General features: G+C 44.5%; 2 protein-coding genes across 4 annotated transcripts in view; one reads left to right on the top strand and one right to left on the bottom strand.

Annotated features, from left to right (window-relative positions):
* The window catches only part of USP30 (ubiquitin specific peptidase 30), a 99,591-nt gene that overhangs the window by 65,094 nt on the left and 18,072 nt on the right, over positions 1-16,425 (bottom strand). The gene's annotated exons all lie outside the window — the stretch shown is intronic.
* SVOP (SV2 related protein) overlaps positions 2,301-16,425 on the top strand; it is a 104,427-nt gene continuing 90,302 nt past the window's right edge. For 2 of the 3 annotated variants that reach the window (XM_031650726.1, XM_031650728.1), the window contains exon 1: positions 2,301-2,702. In XM_031650726.1, coding sequence (XP_031506586.1) covers positions 2,668-2,702 — 35 coding nt within the window. In that variant the 5' untranslated portion in view covers positions 2,301-2,667. The remainder of the gene's footprint in view (positions 2,703-16,425) is intronic. The other variant, XM_031650727.1, reaches the window with a different exon arrangement.

Genomic DNA, 16,425 nt, shown 5'->3' with positions numbered 1-16,425 from the left:
GGCTGGAGTGCAGTGGCGCGATCTCAGCTCATTGCAACCTCTGCTTCCTGGCTTCAAGCAATTTTCCTGCCTCAGCCTCTCGAGTAGCTGGGACTACAGGTCTGTGCCACCACACCTGGCTGTTTTTTTTATTTTTAGTGGAGACGAGGTTTTGCCATGTTGGCCAGGCTGGTCTGGAACTCCTGACCTCAAGTGATCCGTCCTCCTCGGCCTCCCAGAGTGCTGCGATTACTGGCGTGAGCCAGGGCGCCCGACCCCTAAGGGGGCTATTTAGAATGAGCGTAATGAATATTCATAGAGCCCTAGAGAGCCCCACCTGACACTAGGATTGAAGGAAAAGGAGGGGTAGTTAAAGCAAAAACCTTCAGAGACATCTGAATCCATCATTGAAAAGGTACCAGATTGTTCAGCTCCCTCTCCCAGCTGTGCAACAATGGGGATACTGACAAGTGTTTGGATTGGATGTCTTTAGATAAGTGTCCACCCTCCTAGCCAATCAGCTGTGGCCAGGAATCATGTGATACCAAATGTAGTGCACAGCAAGGATGGGGGAGAGATTCCTTTAGAAATAAGTGTGGGTAGGACAAATTGTGATTGACTCCAGTATGAGATGAGAAGGAGCCATGAATAAGTTCAAACTACCATTGTGACAGACACATAGTTGTTTCTCCATTAATATTTACTAGATAAATAATACATTGGAACTTGAGTACCACTGTATAATTGGTTTTTCCAACATTCGATTTGTTTAAAGTTATCCAATATTTCAATAATTCCAATTTCTCCTACTATACCCGCAATGGATGGTTTCTTTTGAGACACTCAGAGAAAGCCTAGCACTTAAGGGTGCAGGTTGTGGAGACAGACTGCCTGGATTTTAAGTCCAGATCAACTCTTTCCTGTCTGTGTGACCTCGTGCAAGCAAGTCTACCCTTCTCTGAGCCTTGTTTCCTCATCTTACAAAATAAGGATAAAAATCACACCTGCTCATAGGATTGCAAAGATCAAGGGGACCATGGTGAAGTACATATCCGGGTGCCTGGCACACATTCAATTCAATTTTGGATTTTCAAGTCCTTTTATGGATTTGATGTGAGATTGTTTTCAGCTCTCAGATTGGTTTCCTTGTACCCTCTTCCAACTTCCCCCACCCTTTGTTAAAAATTAAAGAAAAAAAGAAAAACAAGTTTCCTTCTTCCTTTAGTTCCTTGTAAGTGTCCATTCAATCGTCATGCTCATAGCTCTTGCCAGCTGCCATCATGGATCATCTTAGTAGTTTTCTGTTGTATAATTTTTCTGCTTTTCTTTTCATTTGTTCACACTTGATCAGGGGTTTTCACTTCATGGTGCTGGGGAGCTTTTAAAAAATACCCTGAGGCCGGGCACAATGACTCACATCTATAATCCTAGCATTTTGGGAGGCCAAGATGGAAGGATTGCTTGAGTCCAAGAGTTCTAGACCCCTGGGCAAAAAAAGCAAGACCCCATCTCTACAATAAATAAATTAGCTGGGTATGCTGGCGTAAGCCTATGATCCTAGCTACTAGGAAGGTTCAGGTGCGAGGATTGCTTTAGCCCAGGTGGCCGGTGCCATAATGAGCCATGATCATGCCACTACAACTCCAGCCTGGACAACAGAGCAAGAACTTGTCTCAAAAGTAAATAAATAAACAAATATTGAAAAAATAAAAAAATACCCAGGCTTGGCCTCCACCTCCAGAGAGTTGAGTTCAATTGGTTTGAAATGGAGCCAGGCAATTCTTACATGCAGCCTGAATTGAGAACCATTTATTCAACAAATATTTACGGAGTACCTTCTGCGTGCCAGCCCTGTTCTAGTACTTGGGACACATCAGTGAAACCTCATGGAGCTTAAGTTCTAAAGGGGTCAGGAATTCTAGTGAGAGGTGAGCTAGGGGAACCGTTAAGCTGATTAGGATCTTGAAGGCAGAGACTTTATTTTATTCATGTTTTTATTCTTCAGGGTCAGGGCTGTAGAATTCACCCAACAACGCTTGTTGAAAGAATGAGTGATCTTTGGTCTTCTCATAACTGACTTACATTTTTCTTTTCTTGATTCATTTCACTAGACCCTTAGCTCCACGATGACAATGACAGGTCGAATTTGTTCTGTCATACCACCAGTACCTATTACAGTGCCTGGCACGTAGGTGCTTAGTAAACAGTACTTAAATGCATGTCTGTATTTGTTATAGCAGCCTGGGTTTCAAAAGTATTATACTGATAACATTAATGAATCCATGCAAATAAACATTTAGACAGGCATGATCAACCAAAGGGTGCTCATTGGTACCCGGACAACCATTTCACAGACTGGTGTGCCCTATAGGCATGCCAGTAATGCACCATCAGCCAGAAAGCCTGTGAACTCCTACGAGCAGAAGGGCTCTCCCTGCCCCCTCTCCCCGCGCAGCTCGCTCTGCCCTCCGCCTCCTCTTCTCCGCCCACTCTCGCCGCGGTCTCCTGGCGGCGGCGGCTTTGTCTCGTGGGCTGGTCCCCAGCGGCTCCCTCCCGGAACAGCTGCTGCTCGAGGGAGGAAGCGGCGCGGGTGCTGTCCAGCATCCCGGTGCTGAAAACCAGGGGGCTCGTCATCCACCACTACCATGTAAGGGCCATGAGAAGGGCTCGTCCTGGCGCAGCGCGGACATGGAGGAGGACTTATTCCAGCTAAGGCAGCTGCCGTGAGTATCATGGGGGCGAGCAAGAGGCAGACAGGCTTTCTTTTAAAAAACGAAAACCTGCAAGGGGGCTGGGGGGTGCATCTCTGCATGGTTTCTTGAATTTAAAGGGAACTGTTTCGGAGGAAGGAATTAGGGCCTGGAGGAGACAAGCCATTTTCCTTCCCCAGCAGCCCAGCCTCTGTATCTCTGACTCAGTTCTATTTATCAGATCTGTCAGGACCTTATGGGGAACCACGGGGGTTATGATTTCCCTTTTAATTGCTCTCAATCCTAAAGGGATTTTGAGATGTGAGCTTTAAGAAAGCATTAGCTGCTGTTTTGAAATGTGGACAGAATTGGTGACTCTATGCAATGACATCGGTCCTTTCCAGCCCTAATCCTATGCTGTGAAATCCATAATTTTTCTGCAAGGTCTTTTGGAAGGGAATGATACTGATGTTGCAAACTGGTTGATAAAAAAACTGGGATGCCTTCCTAGAGGAGAGGGTTGGGCAAAGTCCTGTTGTTTATGAAGTGTGTGAATGAGAGGGCTGTGCACGGTCGGTGAAACCTCTTGCCTTCTTCTGAATGAAAGGTTTTTGTAGCAGCTAGCTAGAGTGAGACTCACCTTTGGAACATCAGGAATATACTCCTTTGAGGATGGGGATTTTTAAGAAAAACCAAATTTGCTCTGAGAATGTGGGGGAAATACCAAGCAACTGAAAGGACACGGGCCTTGTAGAGGGGCTTACAGATTTTTCCTACCTCAAGCAGATAGTGATTTGTTAAGTAAATTCCAAGAGTATGAGAGGGGCATTAAAAAGAACATTGCTGGGGTGGGAGTTGTTTTAATTTTTAGAAGCACTAGCCATTTGAATGGTAAGAGTAGATTCCCTTTGGGATTGTCAGAAAGGGTAAATTATAGTTAGCATGTGTGTATTTTCTTGACTTTAAAAATGGTGGATTATTTTTTTCTATAAGTTACTGAGGAATTCTCCCAAGTGACTTTTAGTGTGACTGATATAGTTCTCTGAGGCTCTGAGTACTGAAGGGGATTGTAATGTTTACTTTTCAATCAGTGTAAAATTAATTTTCACTAAAATTTTTAATTAATTTAAAATTTGCTTTAAAGCTTTTACTAATTGATCCACAAATAGCATATTTGATTATGTAATACAGCATTATTTCACAAATGCTAGAGCATGTTTAGCTACAATATTCAGAGGTAGATATAACAGTACATAAAAATGTAAAGGTCTGATTACAAATTTCCCAAGGAAAACATACAACTTCTATTATGAATAAATATCATGTTCAAAAATAAAACCATTACCCCCAAATAAAAAATAATTTAATATCATAAATGTGAACTTTGGTTTTCCTGGGATAAATTTTTCAATCATGTCAGACCATGTGAACTTTTCGAAGATTCATGTTTATATAAACTTTGCAAAAGGGTCATGTATATTTAATCTACTGGTATATAGACCTGACATTATCATGACAATTCCTTCTTTAATTTAAAAAAAAGCAAAAATAGGAAGTTTTTACTTATTTAAATTTAAAAATTTAGGTTTTTATAGGAATATAATACAATGTACCAATAAATAAAGGTAAATAAAGTTCAAAGAGAATCACAGGAATAAAGAGTAAGTCTCCTTTCTTTTCAAACCCCAGTCCTATTTCCCAGAGTTAAGTTTCTTAATTATTCTTTCTGGTGCTTAATAGGCATAAATACATATATTATCTATTAGGCCAAATTGTGTACTGGCTAAGTACATTATCTGTTGAATCAGACATACTTGGATTCAAATCCTTACTCTGCCACTTCCTGGCTGTGTGACTTTAAGCAAGTGACTTAACCTTTCTGAGACTCAGTTTCCTTAGCTACACAATGAGGATCATAACAGTACTTAATTCATAAGGTTATTGTGAAGATCAAATGAGATAATGTATGCTAAAAGCTGGGCAGACACAAAGCACTCAATGCATATTAGCTGTTATTATTATTGCATCTGAAAAATCATTTATATAAACAAAATATGTAGGTTTACTGTACTGGACTCCCTCAAAATCTTAATCTGCAAACCCCAAATGACATTTGAATGAAGTCAAAATTAGCCCTGAAATGTGTTGACCTCAATTTCTAAAAAAAGAGTAAGCTAAAAGGAACGGCCACATGAATCTGAGTGGGTTACAAATCACGATTTAGATGTTTTTTAAACCACACCCTTCGTATATTATGCACAGATTGCAGGCAGCAGATTTCCCAAGAGCAATATGGCTTAAAAAATTCAGAGTGCCTTGTAGAGGGTTGGCAAGAGTGGACTTTGGAATAGGCTCAATCCCATGGGAGGCCAAGTGTTAGCAGATTATAAGCCACTAAGTAGTTTACATGGTTGGGGAATGGGGAAAGGGAGTGAGGGTGTCTAAGAAACAGTCCTTCCTCGCACTTGAAGGAACCTTCACACAACTCTGGGGTGGTTCATTTGAGACCACAAAAGACCATTGTTTTTCACATGCTGTCCACTCTGGGAGAGCACCACACAGAGGAGATTTGGGAGGCTAACAGTTTGCATCCATTTCTGCCTTTTTGTGTGACCTTGTGCAAATCAGACTTTTCTAGGTCTGTTCTTTCTAGGATGATTTCTTGAAAGCCAGTTAGCAGACATTGATTGATCGATTCATTCATTCATTCATTCATTCACTGAGTTAGATACCATCCTAGGTACAAAGGATTCTACAGCTGAGTAAGGTAGAATGGTTCTTGCGCTTAAGCAACTCACAATCTAGAGCTGCAATGTCCAATAGTACATTTAGCCACTAGCTACATGTGGCTATTTAAATTTAAACTTAAATGAATTTAAAGTATGCAGTTTGTACATGAAATAATTTATATAGTATAATATACAACATAAAATGTATATATAATATACAACATAAAATATGTGGCCAGGTGCGGTGGCTCACGCTTACAATCCCAGCACTTTGGGAGGCCGAGGAGGGTGGATCATTTGAGGTCAGGAGTTTGAGACCAGCCTGACCAACATGGTGAAACGCTGTCTCTACTAAAAATACAAAAAATTAGTCAGGCATAGTAGCACATCCCAGCTATTTCAGAGGCTGAGGCAGGAGAATCACTTGAATCAGGGAGGCAGAGGTTGCGGTGAGCAGAGATTGTGCCACCGCACTCCAGCCTGGGCAACACAGCGAGAGTCCGTCTCAAAAAAATGTGTATACACACACACACACACACACACAATGTAAAATTTAAAAAAATTTGTCCCTCAGTCATACTAACCACATTTCAGATGCTCAATAGCTACATGTGGCTAGTGGCTACTATATTGGAAAGCATATATGTAGGCCAGCAGTCCCCAACATTTTGGCATCAGGGACTGGTTTCTTGGAAAATAATTTTTCCATGGACAGGGGTGGTTAGATAGGGGGATGGGGTTGGGGTTTCAGGATGAAACTGTTCCACCTCAGATCTTCAAGCATTAGATTCCCATAAGGAGCCTGCAACCTAGACCCCTTGCGTGTTCAGTTCACAATAGGGTTTATGCTCCTGTGAGAATCTAATGCCGCTGCTGATTGACAGGAGGCGGAACTCAGGTGGTAATGCTCGCTCATCCACGGCTCACCGTGCAGCCCGGTTCCTAACAGACCAGAGACCATTATGGGTCCTCAGCCCAGGGACTGGGGACCCTGGTCTAGGACATTTCCATAATTGCAGAAAGTTCTATTGGACAGCACAGGTTTGGTAGGAGGGAGGACACTGAACACATCATTGCAAATAATTATGAGAATTGTCTTAAGTGCTATCAAGAACTAGTGCAAGCCTGGGGAATATATTAAGACCTGTTTCTACTGAAAAAAATTTTTCTTAATTAGCCAGGTCTGGTTGCTCATGCCTGTGTCCCCACTATTAGGGAGGCTGAGGCAGGAGGATTGCGTGAGCCTAGGAGGTCAAGGCTGCAGTGAGCCATGATTGTGACACTGCACGCCAGCCTGAGTGACAGAGTGAGATCCTGTCTCAAAATAAATAAATAAATAAATAAAAATAAAAAAAAGAGAATGAATGCGGGGCATGCATAAGGAGACTAGTTTTAGCTGGGAGGAGGTACCAGGGAAGGCTTCCCTGAGGAAGTGACATTTGACCTGATCCTCTGCAGATGTGATTTCAGGAAAAAGAGAAAGGATTAAGAGCATTCCAGGAAGAAGAAACTGTATGGGTAAAAGCCCTGAATTGGGAAAAAAGCTTGGTGTGTCTCAAAATCAACCAATAGATCATTAATGAACAAGTGACTTGGGGGAAAACTGCTGAGGACAACAGGGAGCAGGCCATCCAGGGTCTTGTAGTATATGACAAGAAGTTGGGATGTCATCCTGCATTTGCTGAATCGACTCTCTCCTTTCTTATGAACGCCGTCTTTCAAGATTGAGTTGGGTCCACCATTTTAATGAATCTGCCCCTGGCTTCTGCTGGTTTTAATCAATAGCAGAGGTAAAAATGTGGAAACTGACTCAGGCAGACCTGGGTTCAGACTCTGGCTCTGGCCCTATCTGGGTGGCCTCGGGCCAAAGCCTTCTCCCCAAGGCTGAGTGCCTATCTGTGAAGTCAGAACAGTGATAATACCTGCAGGGCTGTTGTAAGGATCCGGGAGATAATCACTGGGAAGCTCTCAGCACAGTGCCTGGCTTTGAGTATGGGCTCGATTCATGGTGCTGGTGTTATTTGTTTTCCTCCACTCTGCATTGGTTTCCCTGATCTTCCAACTTATTAGGTAGTAGGAGTGCCTGGAAGCCATAGTCTCCAGTGCAAAACACTAAGAAGATGTCTGGTGTGGTATGACAGCACATGTCTGAACTTGAATTCTTCGTCCGTCCTCTACCTGCTCCTCTTTCAGCCTCCCCCATCTCAGTTGATGACAATTCCATTTGTCCCATTTGGCCAGAAACTTTGGAGTCAAGTTAGACTCCTCTCTTCCTCCCATTTCACTTTTGTTGTTGTTGTTGTTGTTGAGACAGAGTCTCGCTCTGTCACCCAGGCTGGAGTGCAGTGGCGTGATCTCAGCTCACTGCAGCCTCCGTCTCCCAGGTTCAAGCGATTATCATTGCCACCCTTGTAGCTGGGATTACAGGCACACACCACCGTGCTCAGCTAATTTTTAAATTTTTTTGTAGAGATGGGGTTTTGCCATGTTGGCCAGGCTGGTCACCTGGCTCCAAGTGACCCTTCCGCCTTGGCCCCCCAAAGTGCTGGGATTACAGGCATGAGCCACCACGCCTGGCCCCATTTCACTTTCAGCCCATCAGGAAATCCTTTGGTCCTGCCTTCAACTTACACGCAGGCTCTCACCCATTCTGCTGCGATCCCCTGGTTCAAGTCTCCATCCTCTCTCACTGGGATTGATTGCAATGATGTCTGTGCTGGTTTTCCTGCTCCTACTCTTGCCTCCCTATAGCCCATTCTCAACCCAGTGGCCAGGGGGATTCTTTAAAAGTCAGATCATGTCCTTCCTTGGCTTAAAACTCTCCCATTGTTCCCATCTCACCTCGTCTCTTTCACTATACTACACATTCATGCTGCTGCTTCCCTGCTGTTCCTCATCCATGCCAGCCAGGCTCCTGCCTCAGGATCCACCCCCTAGAAAGCTCTTCTCCAAGATACCTGCTTCACCCTCATCAAGTCTCAAATGCCACCTTCTCACCAAAGCTTACCCTAATAACTCTCTTTAAATTTGCAGCCCTCTCATATACCCGTTAGGATGGCTACTATCAAAATAAAAAATACCTGAGCTGGGCACGGTGGCTCAAGCCCGTAATCTCAGCACTTTGGGAGACCAGTGCAGGAGGACTGCTAGAAGCCAAGAGCTGTGAGACCAGCCTGGGGAACAAAGCAAGACCCCGTCTCTACCAAAAATTTTGAAAAACCAGCCAGCCATGATTATGTGTACCTGTAGTCCCAGCTACTTGGGAGGCTGAGGAGGGAAGATTGTTTGAGCCCAGGGTTTTGAGGCTGCAGTGAGCTATGAATGTGGCACCACACTCCAGCCTGGGTGACAGAATGAGACCCTGTCTCAAAAAGAAAGAAAGACCAAAAAAATTAGAAAATAACAAGTGTTGGTGAAGATATGGAGAAATTGGAACTTTCGCACACTGTTGGTAAAATATTAAACAGTGTAGCCATTATAGAAAACAGTATGGCAGTTCCTCAAATGTAAAAATAAAAATAATGCCATTTGTCATTGATGGACATTTGGGTCTTTGCTATGAATGTGGCACATATACACCATGGAATACTATGCAACCATAAAAAAGGATGAGTTCATGTCCTTTGTAGGGACATGGATGCAGCTGGAAACCATCATTCTCAGCAAACTATCGCAAGAACAGAAAACCAAACACCACATGTTCCCACTCATAGGTGGGAACTGAACAATGAGATCACTTGGACACAGGAAGGGGAATATCACACACCAGGGCCTGTCATGGGGTAGGGGGAGGGGGGGAGGGATAGCATTAGGAGATATACCTAATATAAATGAAGAGTTAATGGGTGCAGCACACCAACATGACACATGTATACATATGTAACAAACCTGCATGTTGTGCACATGTACCCTAGAACTTAAAGTATAATAAAAACTTAAAAAAGAATAATGCCATGTGACCCAGTAATTCCACTTCTGGTTATAGATGCAAAATAATGGAAAGCAGGGTGTTGAAGAGATGTTTGTACTTCCGTGTTCACAGCAGCATTATTCACTATAGCCAAACATGAAAACAACCCGTGCCCATGAACTGAGGGATGGATGAATAATATTCCATCGTGCAATATTGCTAAAATCTCCTCTCTTAGCAATTTTCGAGAAACAAAACGTGGTCTATCCACATTTGGAGTATTATTCAGCCTTAAAAAGGAAGGATATTTGGGCCAGCGCAGTGGCTCACGCCTGTAATCCCAGCACTTTGGAAGGCCGGGGCAGGTGGATCACTTGAGTTCAGGAGTTCAAGACCAGCCTGGCCAACATAGTGAAACCCCATCTCTACTAAAAATGCAAAAATTAGCCAGGTGTGTGGTGGCATGCACCTGTAATCCCAGCTACTCGGGAGGCTGAGACATGAGAATCGCTTGAACCTAAGAGACGGAGGTTGCAATGAGCCGAGCTTGTGCCACAGCACTCCAGCCTGGGCAACAGAGTGGGACTCCGTCTAAAAAAAAAAAAAAAAAAAGAAGGAAATCTAGACAGTCCTACAATGCAGATGAAGCTTGCAGACACTGTGCAAGCAAAGCAGCACAAAAAGACAAATACAGTACAATCTCACTTATATGAGGTGCCTAGAGCAGTCAGATCCATACAGACAGAAAGTAAAATGGTGGTTCCAGGAACTCGGTGGTGGGGGGAGAAGGAATGGGGAGTTGGTGTTTAATGGTACTGAATTTAAATTTAAATTTTGCAAAATGAAAAGAGTTCTGCAGATGGATGATGGTGATGATTGTACAACAATGTGAACATGCTTAATGCCAGGGAACTGTATACTTAAAAATGGTTAAGAATGGGCCAGGCGCAGTGGCTCATGCCTGTAATACCAGCAATTTGGGAGGCTGAGGCAAGCAGATCACTTGAGGCCAGAAGTTCGAGAGCAGCCTGGCCAACATGGCGAAAATCGTCTCTGCTAAAAATGCAAAAATTAGCCAGGTGTGGTGGTGTGCACCTTTAATCTCAGCTACTCAGGAGGCTGAGGCATGAGAATCACTTGAAACTGGGAGGTAGAGGTTGCAGTAATCAAAGATCGTGCTACTGCACTCCAGCCTGGGTGACAGAGTGAGACTCTATCTCAAAAAAAAAAAAAGAAAAAAAAAGGTTAAGATGGTAAGTTTGATGTTATGTGTATTTAATCACAACTGAAAAAAAGCTACAGCCTTCTTCCTCTATCCTCCAATACCATGTTCTCTTTTTTTCATAGCACGTATTATCTGCTAATAAACTCTATAATTTGTTTATTTATTGTTTAGTGTTTGCCTTCCTTTGTGAGAGTTTCACAAGGGTGGGATCTGATGTATCTCAAGTGTGTGGGATATTGCTGTCAGTTTCACCTACTACTGGATTCCAGCATAGACCAATATAGACAGGCCAAATGATTAGGAAAGCTTCATGAATGAAAAACCAGAAAAATCTGTCCATTGGCTGTATTATTTTCCCTGACAGTGGGGCCACTATTAAGTTTTAGCAGCTGCGTAGCCCAGTCTAACTGGAAAGACTAGCTTTGTTTCTTCACATCTACTTTCTGCTTCCTCATATTCCTTTTTTGAGACAGGCTCTCACTCCAGTTGCCCAGGCTCAAGTGCAGTGGCACAATCATGGCTCACAGCAGTCTCAACCTCCTGGGCTCAGTTGATTCTTTCACCTCAACCTCCCGAGTAGCTTGGACTACAGGCACATGACACCACACCTGGCTAATTTTTTGTATTTTTGGTAGAGACGGGGTTTCACTGTGTTGTCCAGGCTGGTCTCAAACTCCTGGGCTCAAACAATCCACCTGCTTTGGCCTCCCAAAGTGCTGGGATTACAGGCTTGAACCACATACATGCCCGTATTTCCTCATTTTCTTAGACGAAATCAGGGAGGTTGGGAGAACAGCAGTTTGAGTTATTGATTACATGAAAACAATTTTTTATTTAATATTTTAAAAATGTTAAATTGACAAATAAAAATTACATATGTATGGTACAGAACATGTTGTTCTGAAATATGTGTAATTGTGAAATGACTAAATCAAGCTAATTAACATATGCGTCATCTCACATCCTTTTTTGTGGTGAGTACACTTAAAATCTCTTTTCTTAGCAATTTTCAACTATACAGTACTCTAAATTGTTATTAACTATAGTCTCCGTGTTGTACGACAGATCTCTTGAACTTATTTCTCTTGTCTAACTGATTTTTTTTTTTCCTGAGACAGTCTCACTCTGTTGCCCAGGCTGGAGTACAGTGGCATGATCTCGGCTTACTGCAGCCTCTGCTTCCCAGGCTCAAGCGAATCTCCTGCCTCAGCCTCCTGAGTAGCACGGATTACAGGCACCCGCCACTGCGCCTGGCTAAGTTTTATATTTTTGGTAGAGACGGGGTTTTGCCATGTCAGCCAGGCTGGTCTCGAACTCCTGACCTCAGGTGATCGGCCTGCCTCGACCTCCCAAAGTGCTGGGATTAGAGGCATGAGCCACTGCGCCCAGACTAATTGAATTTTTTTTTACCTGCAGCAACTCCCTAATTCCTCCAAGCCCCTACCAAGCTCCTGGTAATCACCATTCTACTCTCTGCTTCTATGAGTTTCACTTTTTTAGATTCCACATGTAAGTGAGATCATACAGTATTTGTCTTTCTGTGCCTGGCTTATTTCATTTAACACAATGTCCTCCAGGTTCGTTCATGTTGTTGCAAATGAGTGGATTTCCTTCTCTCTTAAGGCTGAATGGTATTCCATTGTGTATATACCACATTTTCTTGATCCATTCATCTCTTGATGGACACTTAGGTGGATTCCATAGGTTGGTGATTGTGAATAAGGCTGCAATGATTATATGACTATTGCTATTGAAATTGTCCCAGGTAAGCTCTTCGAGCCCATGTTAAATCAGGTAAGGATTTGTGTTTGAGTTCTAGGGGAGAAGCTAGAAGCAGGTTGTGGTTCCTCTGAGAAGATCTCTGCATAGAGACACAGGGCAAGAGGAGGTGGCAAAGGCACACATGAGACTTCCTGCTGGCTCCCATCCCCCTGAGACCAAGTGGGGCCAAAGTAGAGGGAGGATCCCCGGACAAGGAGGAGAGATAGGGCATCATCGTCACCCACTTCAGGCAAAAAGTAGGGAGTTATTGTAATAGCCTGGGCATCCTCCAAGGGAACCCACCATGGCCTTTAAAACCTCACACTTGGCTGGGCGTGGTGGCTCACGCCTGTAATCCCGGCACTTTGGGAGGCCGAGGCGGGTGGATCATGAGGTCAGGAGATCGAAACCATCCTGGCTAACACGGCGAAACTCCGTCTCTACTAAAAATAAAAAAAATTAGCCAGGCGTGTGCGGGTGCCTGTAATCCCAGCTACTCAGGAAGCTGAGGCAGGAGAATGGCGTGAACCGAGGAGGTAGAGCTTTCAGTGAGCCGAGATCGCGCCACTGCACTGCCTGGGCAACAGAGCCGGGCTCCATCTCAAAAAAACAAACAAACAAACAAACAAAAAGAAAACACCTCACACTCAAAGCTGCTCACACTCCTTCATTTCAAAAATGTTTACATTTTATGCCATCCAGCTTCACTTAAGGAATGTGTGTTTCAATGACTTAAGGGGACTAGTCTGGGCCAGCTGGAGTGGCCCTTGTCTATAATCCCAGCACTTTGGCAGGGGCCAAGATGGGAGGATCTCTTGAGGTCAGGAGTTCAAGACCAGCCTGGCCAACATGGTGAAACCCTGTCTCTATTAAGAACACAAAAATTAGCCGGGCGTGGTGGTGCACGCCAGTAATCCCAGCTACTCGGGAGGCTGAGGCACAAGAATCGCTTGAACCCGGGAGGCGGAGGTTGAAGTGAGCCAAGATCATGCCACTGCACTCCAGCCTGGATGACAGAGTGAGACTCTGCCTCAAAAAACAAAACAAAAAATCTCACGCTCAAAGCTGTTCACACCCCTTCACTTGAAAAATGTTTACCTTTTATGCCAGCCAGCTTCACCTCTGAGGAATGTGTGTTTCAGTGACTTAAGAGGAACAGTCTGGGCTAGGTGCAGTGGCTCTTGTCTATAATCCCAGCACTTTGGGAGGCCAAGGCAGGAGAATCACTTGAGCTCAGGAGTTTGAGATCAGCCTGGGCAACGTAGCAAGACCCCCCCTCTAAAAAAATTATCTGGGTGTGGTGCCTGTGGTGACAGCTGCTTGGGATGCTGAGGCAGAAAGATCAATTAAGCCTGGAAGGCTGAGATTGCAGTGAGCTATGATTGCACCACTGCACTCCAGCCTGGGCGACAAAGTGAGACCCAGTCTGAAAAACAAAACAGAATGAAAACCACAACACTCCGGAGGCCAAAGAAAGAAAGTCTCTCTGAAAAGAGGCCAATGTTCGGGTGGCCTTGGGTCTTAGGGAGGATTATTCCAGGGCTCACTGGCCTAGACAGTGGCTTTACAGCCCCAGCTAAACTCTTCTCTGGGCTGTCTAAAAGAGTTATGCAGATTTGCATGTGATTGATTATATGATGTTGGGCAATTTATTTAACTTCCTTGAGACACAAGGGGGTGCTCGGGTCACCTTCGAGGGCATTTTCAGCTCTACAAGACTGATTCTCAGTTCTCTGAATGAATGTGCCTGGCACCAGCCTGGATCATGGCAGTTATTCTGGTGTATTTATTAACTTATTTATTTGATTAATTTTTTTTTTTTTTTTTTTTTTTTGAGACAGGGTCTCTCTCTGTTGCCAAGGCTGGAGTGCAGTGGCACGATCATGGCTCACTGTAGCTTTTGAACTCCTGCACTCAAGCAATCCTCCCGCCTCGGCTTTCCAAAGTGCTAGACTTTGGAGCTACCCTGTGAGCTACCCTGCCCAGCCTGGTGTGATTATTAATAGTATCTCATTCACTCTTGAACCCAGGGTTTCTCAGCCTCTACACTATTCAGGTTTTAGACCAGACAATACTTTGTAGTAGGGGACTGTCCTATGCATTGTAGGATGTTTAGCAGCATTTCTGGCCTCCTCTACCCACCAGATGTCACTCTCACTCCCACCAGTTGTGACCATCAAAGCTGTCTCTAGACATTGCCGATGCTCGTGGGAGACTAAATTGCCCCGGGTGAAAACCACTGCTCTAGGGCTGGGCGCCATGGCTCACACCTGTAAACCCAGCAGTTTGGGAGGCCGAAGCAATCACTTGAGGTCAGGAGTTCGAGACCAGCCTGGCCAACTCTTTTTACAAAAATTAGCTCGGCGTTGTGGTGGATGCCTGTAATCCCAGCTACTCAGGAGGCAGAGGCAGGAGAATCGCTTCAATCCAGGAGGCAGTCACTCATTTCTACAGCATCTTCAGATTTCTCTTTAAGCCTCACTCCTCTGACTTGAGTCATGCTGGCACCCTGTACATGTTCGCTTAACAACGTGTGCATCTTCTGCAATGCTCAAGGTAACTTTGGTAAAAGGCTCGAAGTTCCATGGGGGCGAGAACTCAAATCTGACACAGACAGGGTCCCCTCTGTATGGTTGTTAAATGAACGAGTGAATACATAAGTTACAAAGACAAGGCCGGAAGTGGTGGCTCGCGCCTGTAATCCCAGCTTCTTGGGAGGCCAAGGCAGGCTGATTATCTGTGGTCAGGAGTTTGAGACCAGCCTGGCCAACGTGGCAAAACCCTGTTTCTACTAAAAATACAAAAATTAGCCAGGCGTTGTGGCTTGTGCCTTTAATCCCAGCTACTCGGGAGGCTGAAGAATGAGAATCTCTTGAACCCGGGAGGCAGACGCTGCAGTGAGCGGAGATCATGCCAATGCACTCCAGCCTGGGCGACAGAGCGAGACTCTATCCCAAAAAAAAAAAAAAAAAAAAAAAAAAAGGAAAAGTTACAAAGACAAATGACCCTGAAAGTTGCAGCACAGGCCTTTTGGTCCTCCAATAGGAAGAGTAACCCTCTCCTCTCTGCACAGGCCATGTCAGAGAATGAGTAAGTGCGTGCGCGCTCAACTCAAGCAGAGCTGGTTTTGGATCCTGACTTTCTGGCTAACTTGGTAGGTGATCTTGGGCAAGTTCCTTGTTTTTGTTTAGGCCTCAGTTTTATCATCTGTGAAGTGGGGACAGCAATGGCACCCACCTCCTAGGGCATGAGGGTTCCTTGAGATGATGCTTATAATGTGCTTAGCGGAGCTACCAGCCCCTGGTAAAGGCTTCATGAATGCTAACTATGATTTATTTTTTATCGTTACCTTTTGTCCAGGATATAAGCAAGTCGTCTGCTATCCTAGGAACAAGCTCATTGCTATTCAGGCTGATGGGGGTGGCAAAAAAATGCAAATAAATAAAATCCACAGAGAACTAAAATTTCCATTAATTATAGACTTCAGAAACAGAAGGAAACTTCAAGGTCATCACGTCCAACCCCTCACACCCTGTCTCCCTAATTCAGAGCAGGCAGGCATCAGATGGTAACTTTCAGACTTCTGGGGCCGCCATCATCTGATTAAAACTCAGGTTCTTGGGCCCCACTCTGTAGAGATGCAAAAGCATTAGTAGGTCTAGAGTACGGCCCAGGAATCAGTGTTTTAATCAGTTCCACAGGGGTATTCTTGGCTTCAGGTACAGAAGCTTTGGCTGACTGGGTAAGATCATGGGTTTTGGAGCTACTTGAGCCAGGGTCCTGGTATACTGCATATTATCTAGGAGACCTGGAACCATTGGTGTAACCTCTTCTAGCCTCAGTTTACTTGTCTATAAACAGGAGATTTTTTTGAGACAGGGTCTCACTCTGTCACCCTGGCTGGAGTGCAGTGTTGCAATCATAGCTCACTGCAATCTCGACCTCCTGGGCTCAAGTGATCCTCCCACCTCAGCCTCCCCAGTAGCTGAGACCACAGGTGCACACCACCACGGTCAGCTAATTTTTAAATTTTTTGTATAGACATGGTCTTGCCATGTTGCCCAGGTGGGTCTCGAACTCTTGGGCTCAAGTGATCCTCCCACCTCAGCGTCCCAAGTGTTGGGATTATAG

Source organism: Papio anubis, chromosome 9 (assembly GCF_008728515.1).
Source record: "Papio anubis isolate 15944 chromosome 9, Panubis1.0, whole genome shotgun sequence".
Taxonomy (NCBI): domain Eukaryota; kingdom Metazoa; phylum Chordata; class Mammalia; order Primates; family Cercopithecidae; genus Papio; species Papio anubis.
Note: the sequence above shows the minus strand (reverse complement) of the source record. Positions and strands in the feature narration are given on the sequence as shown.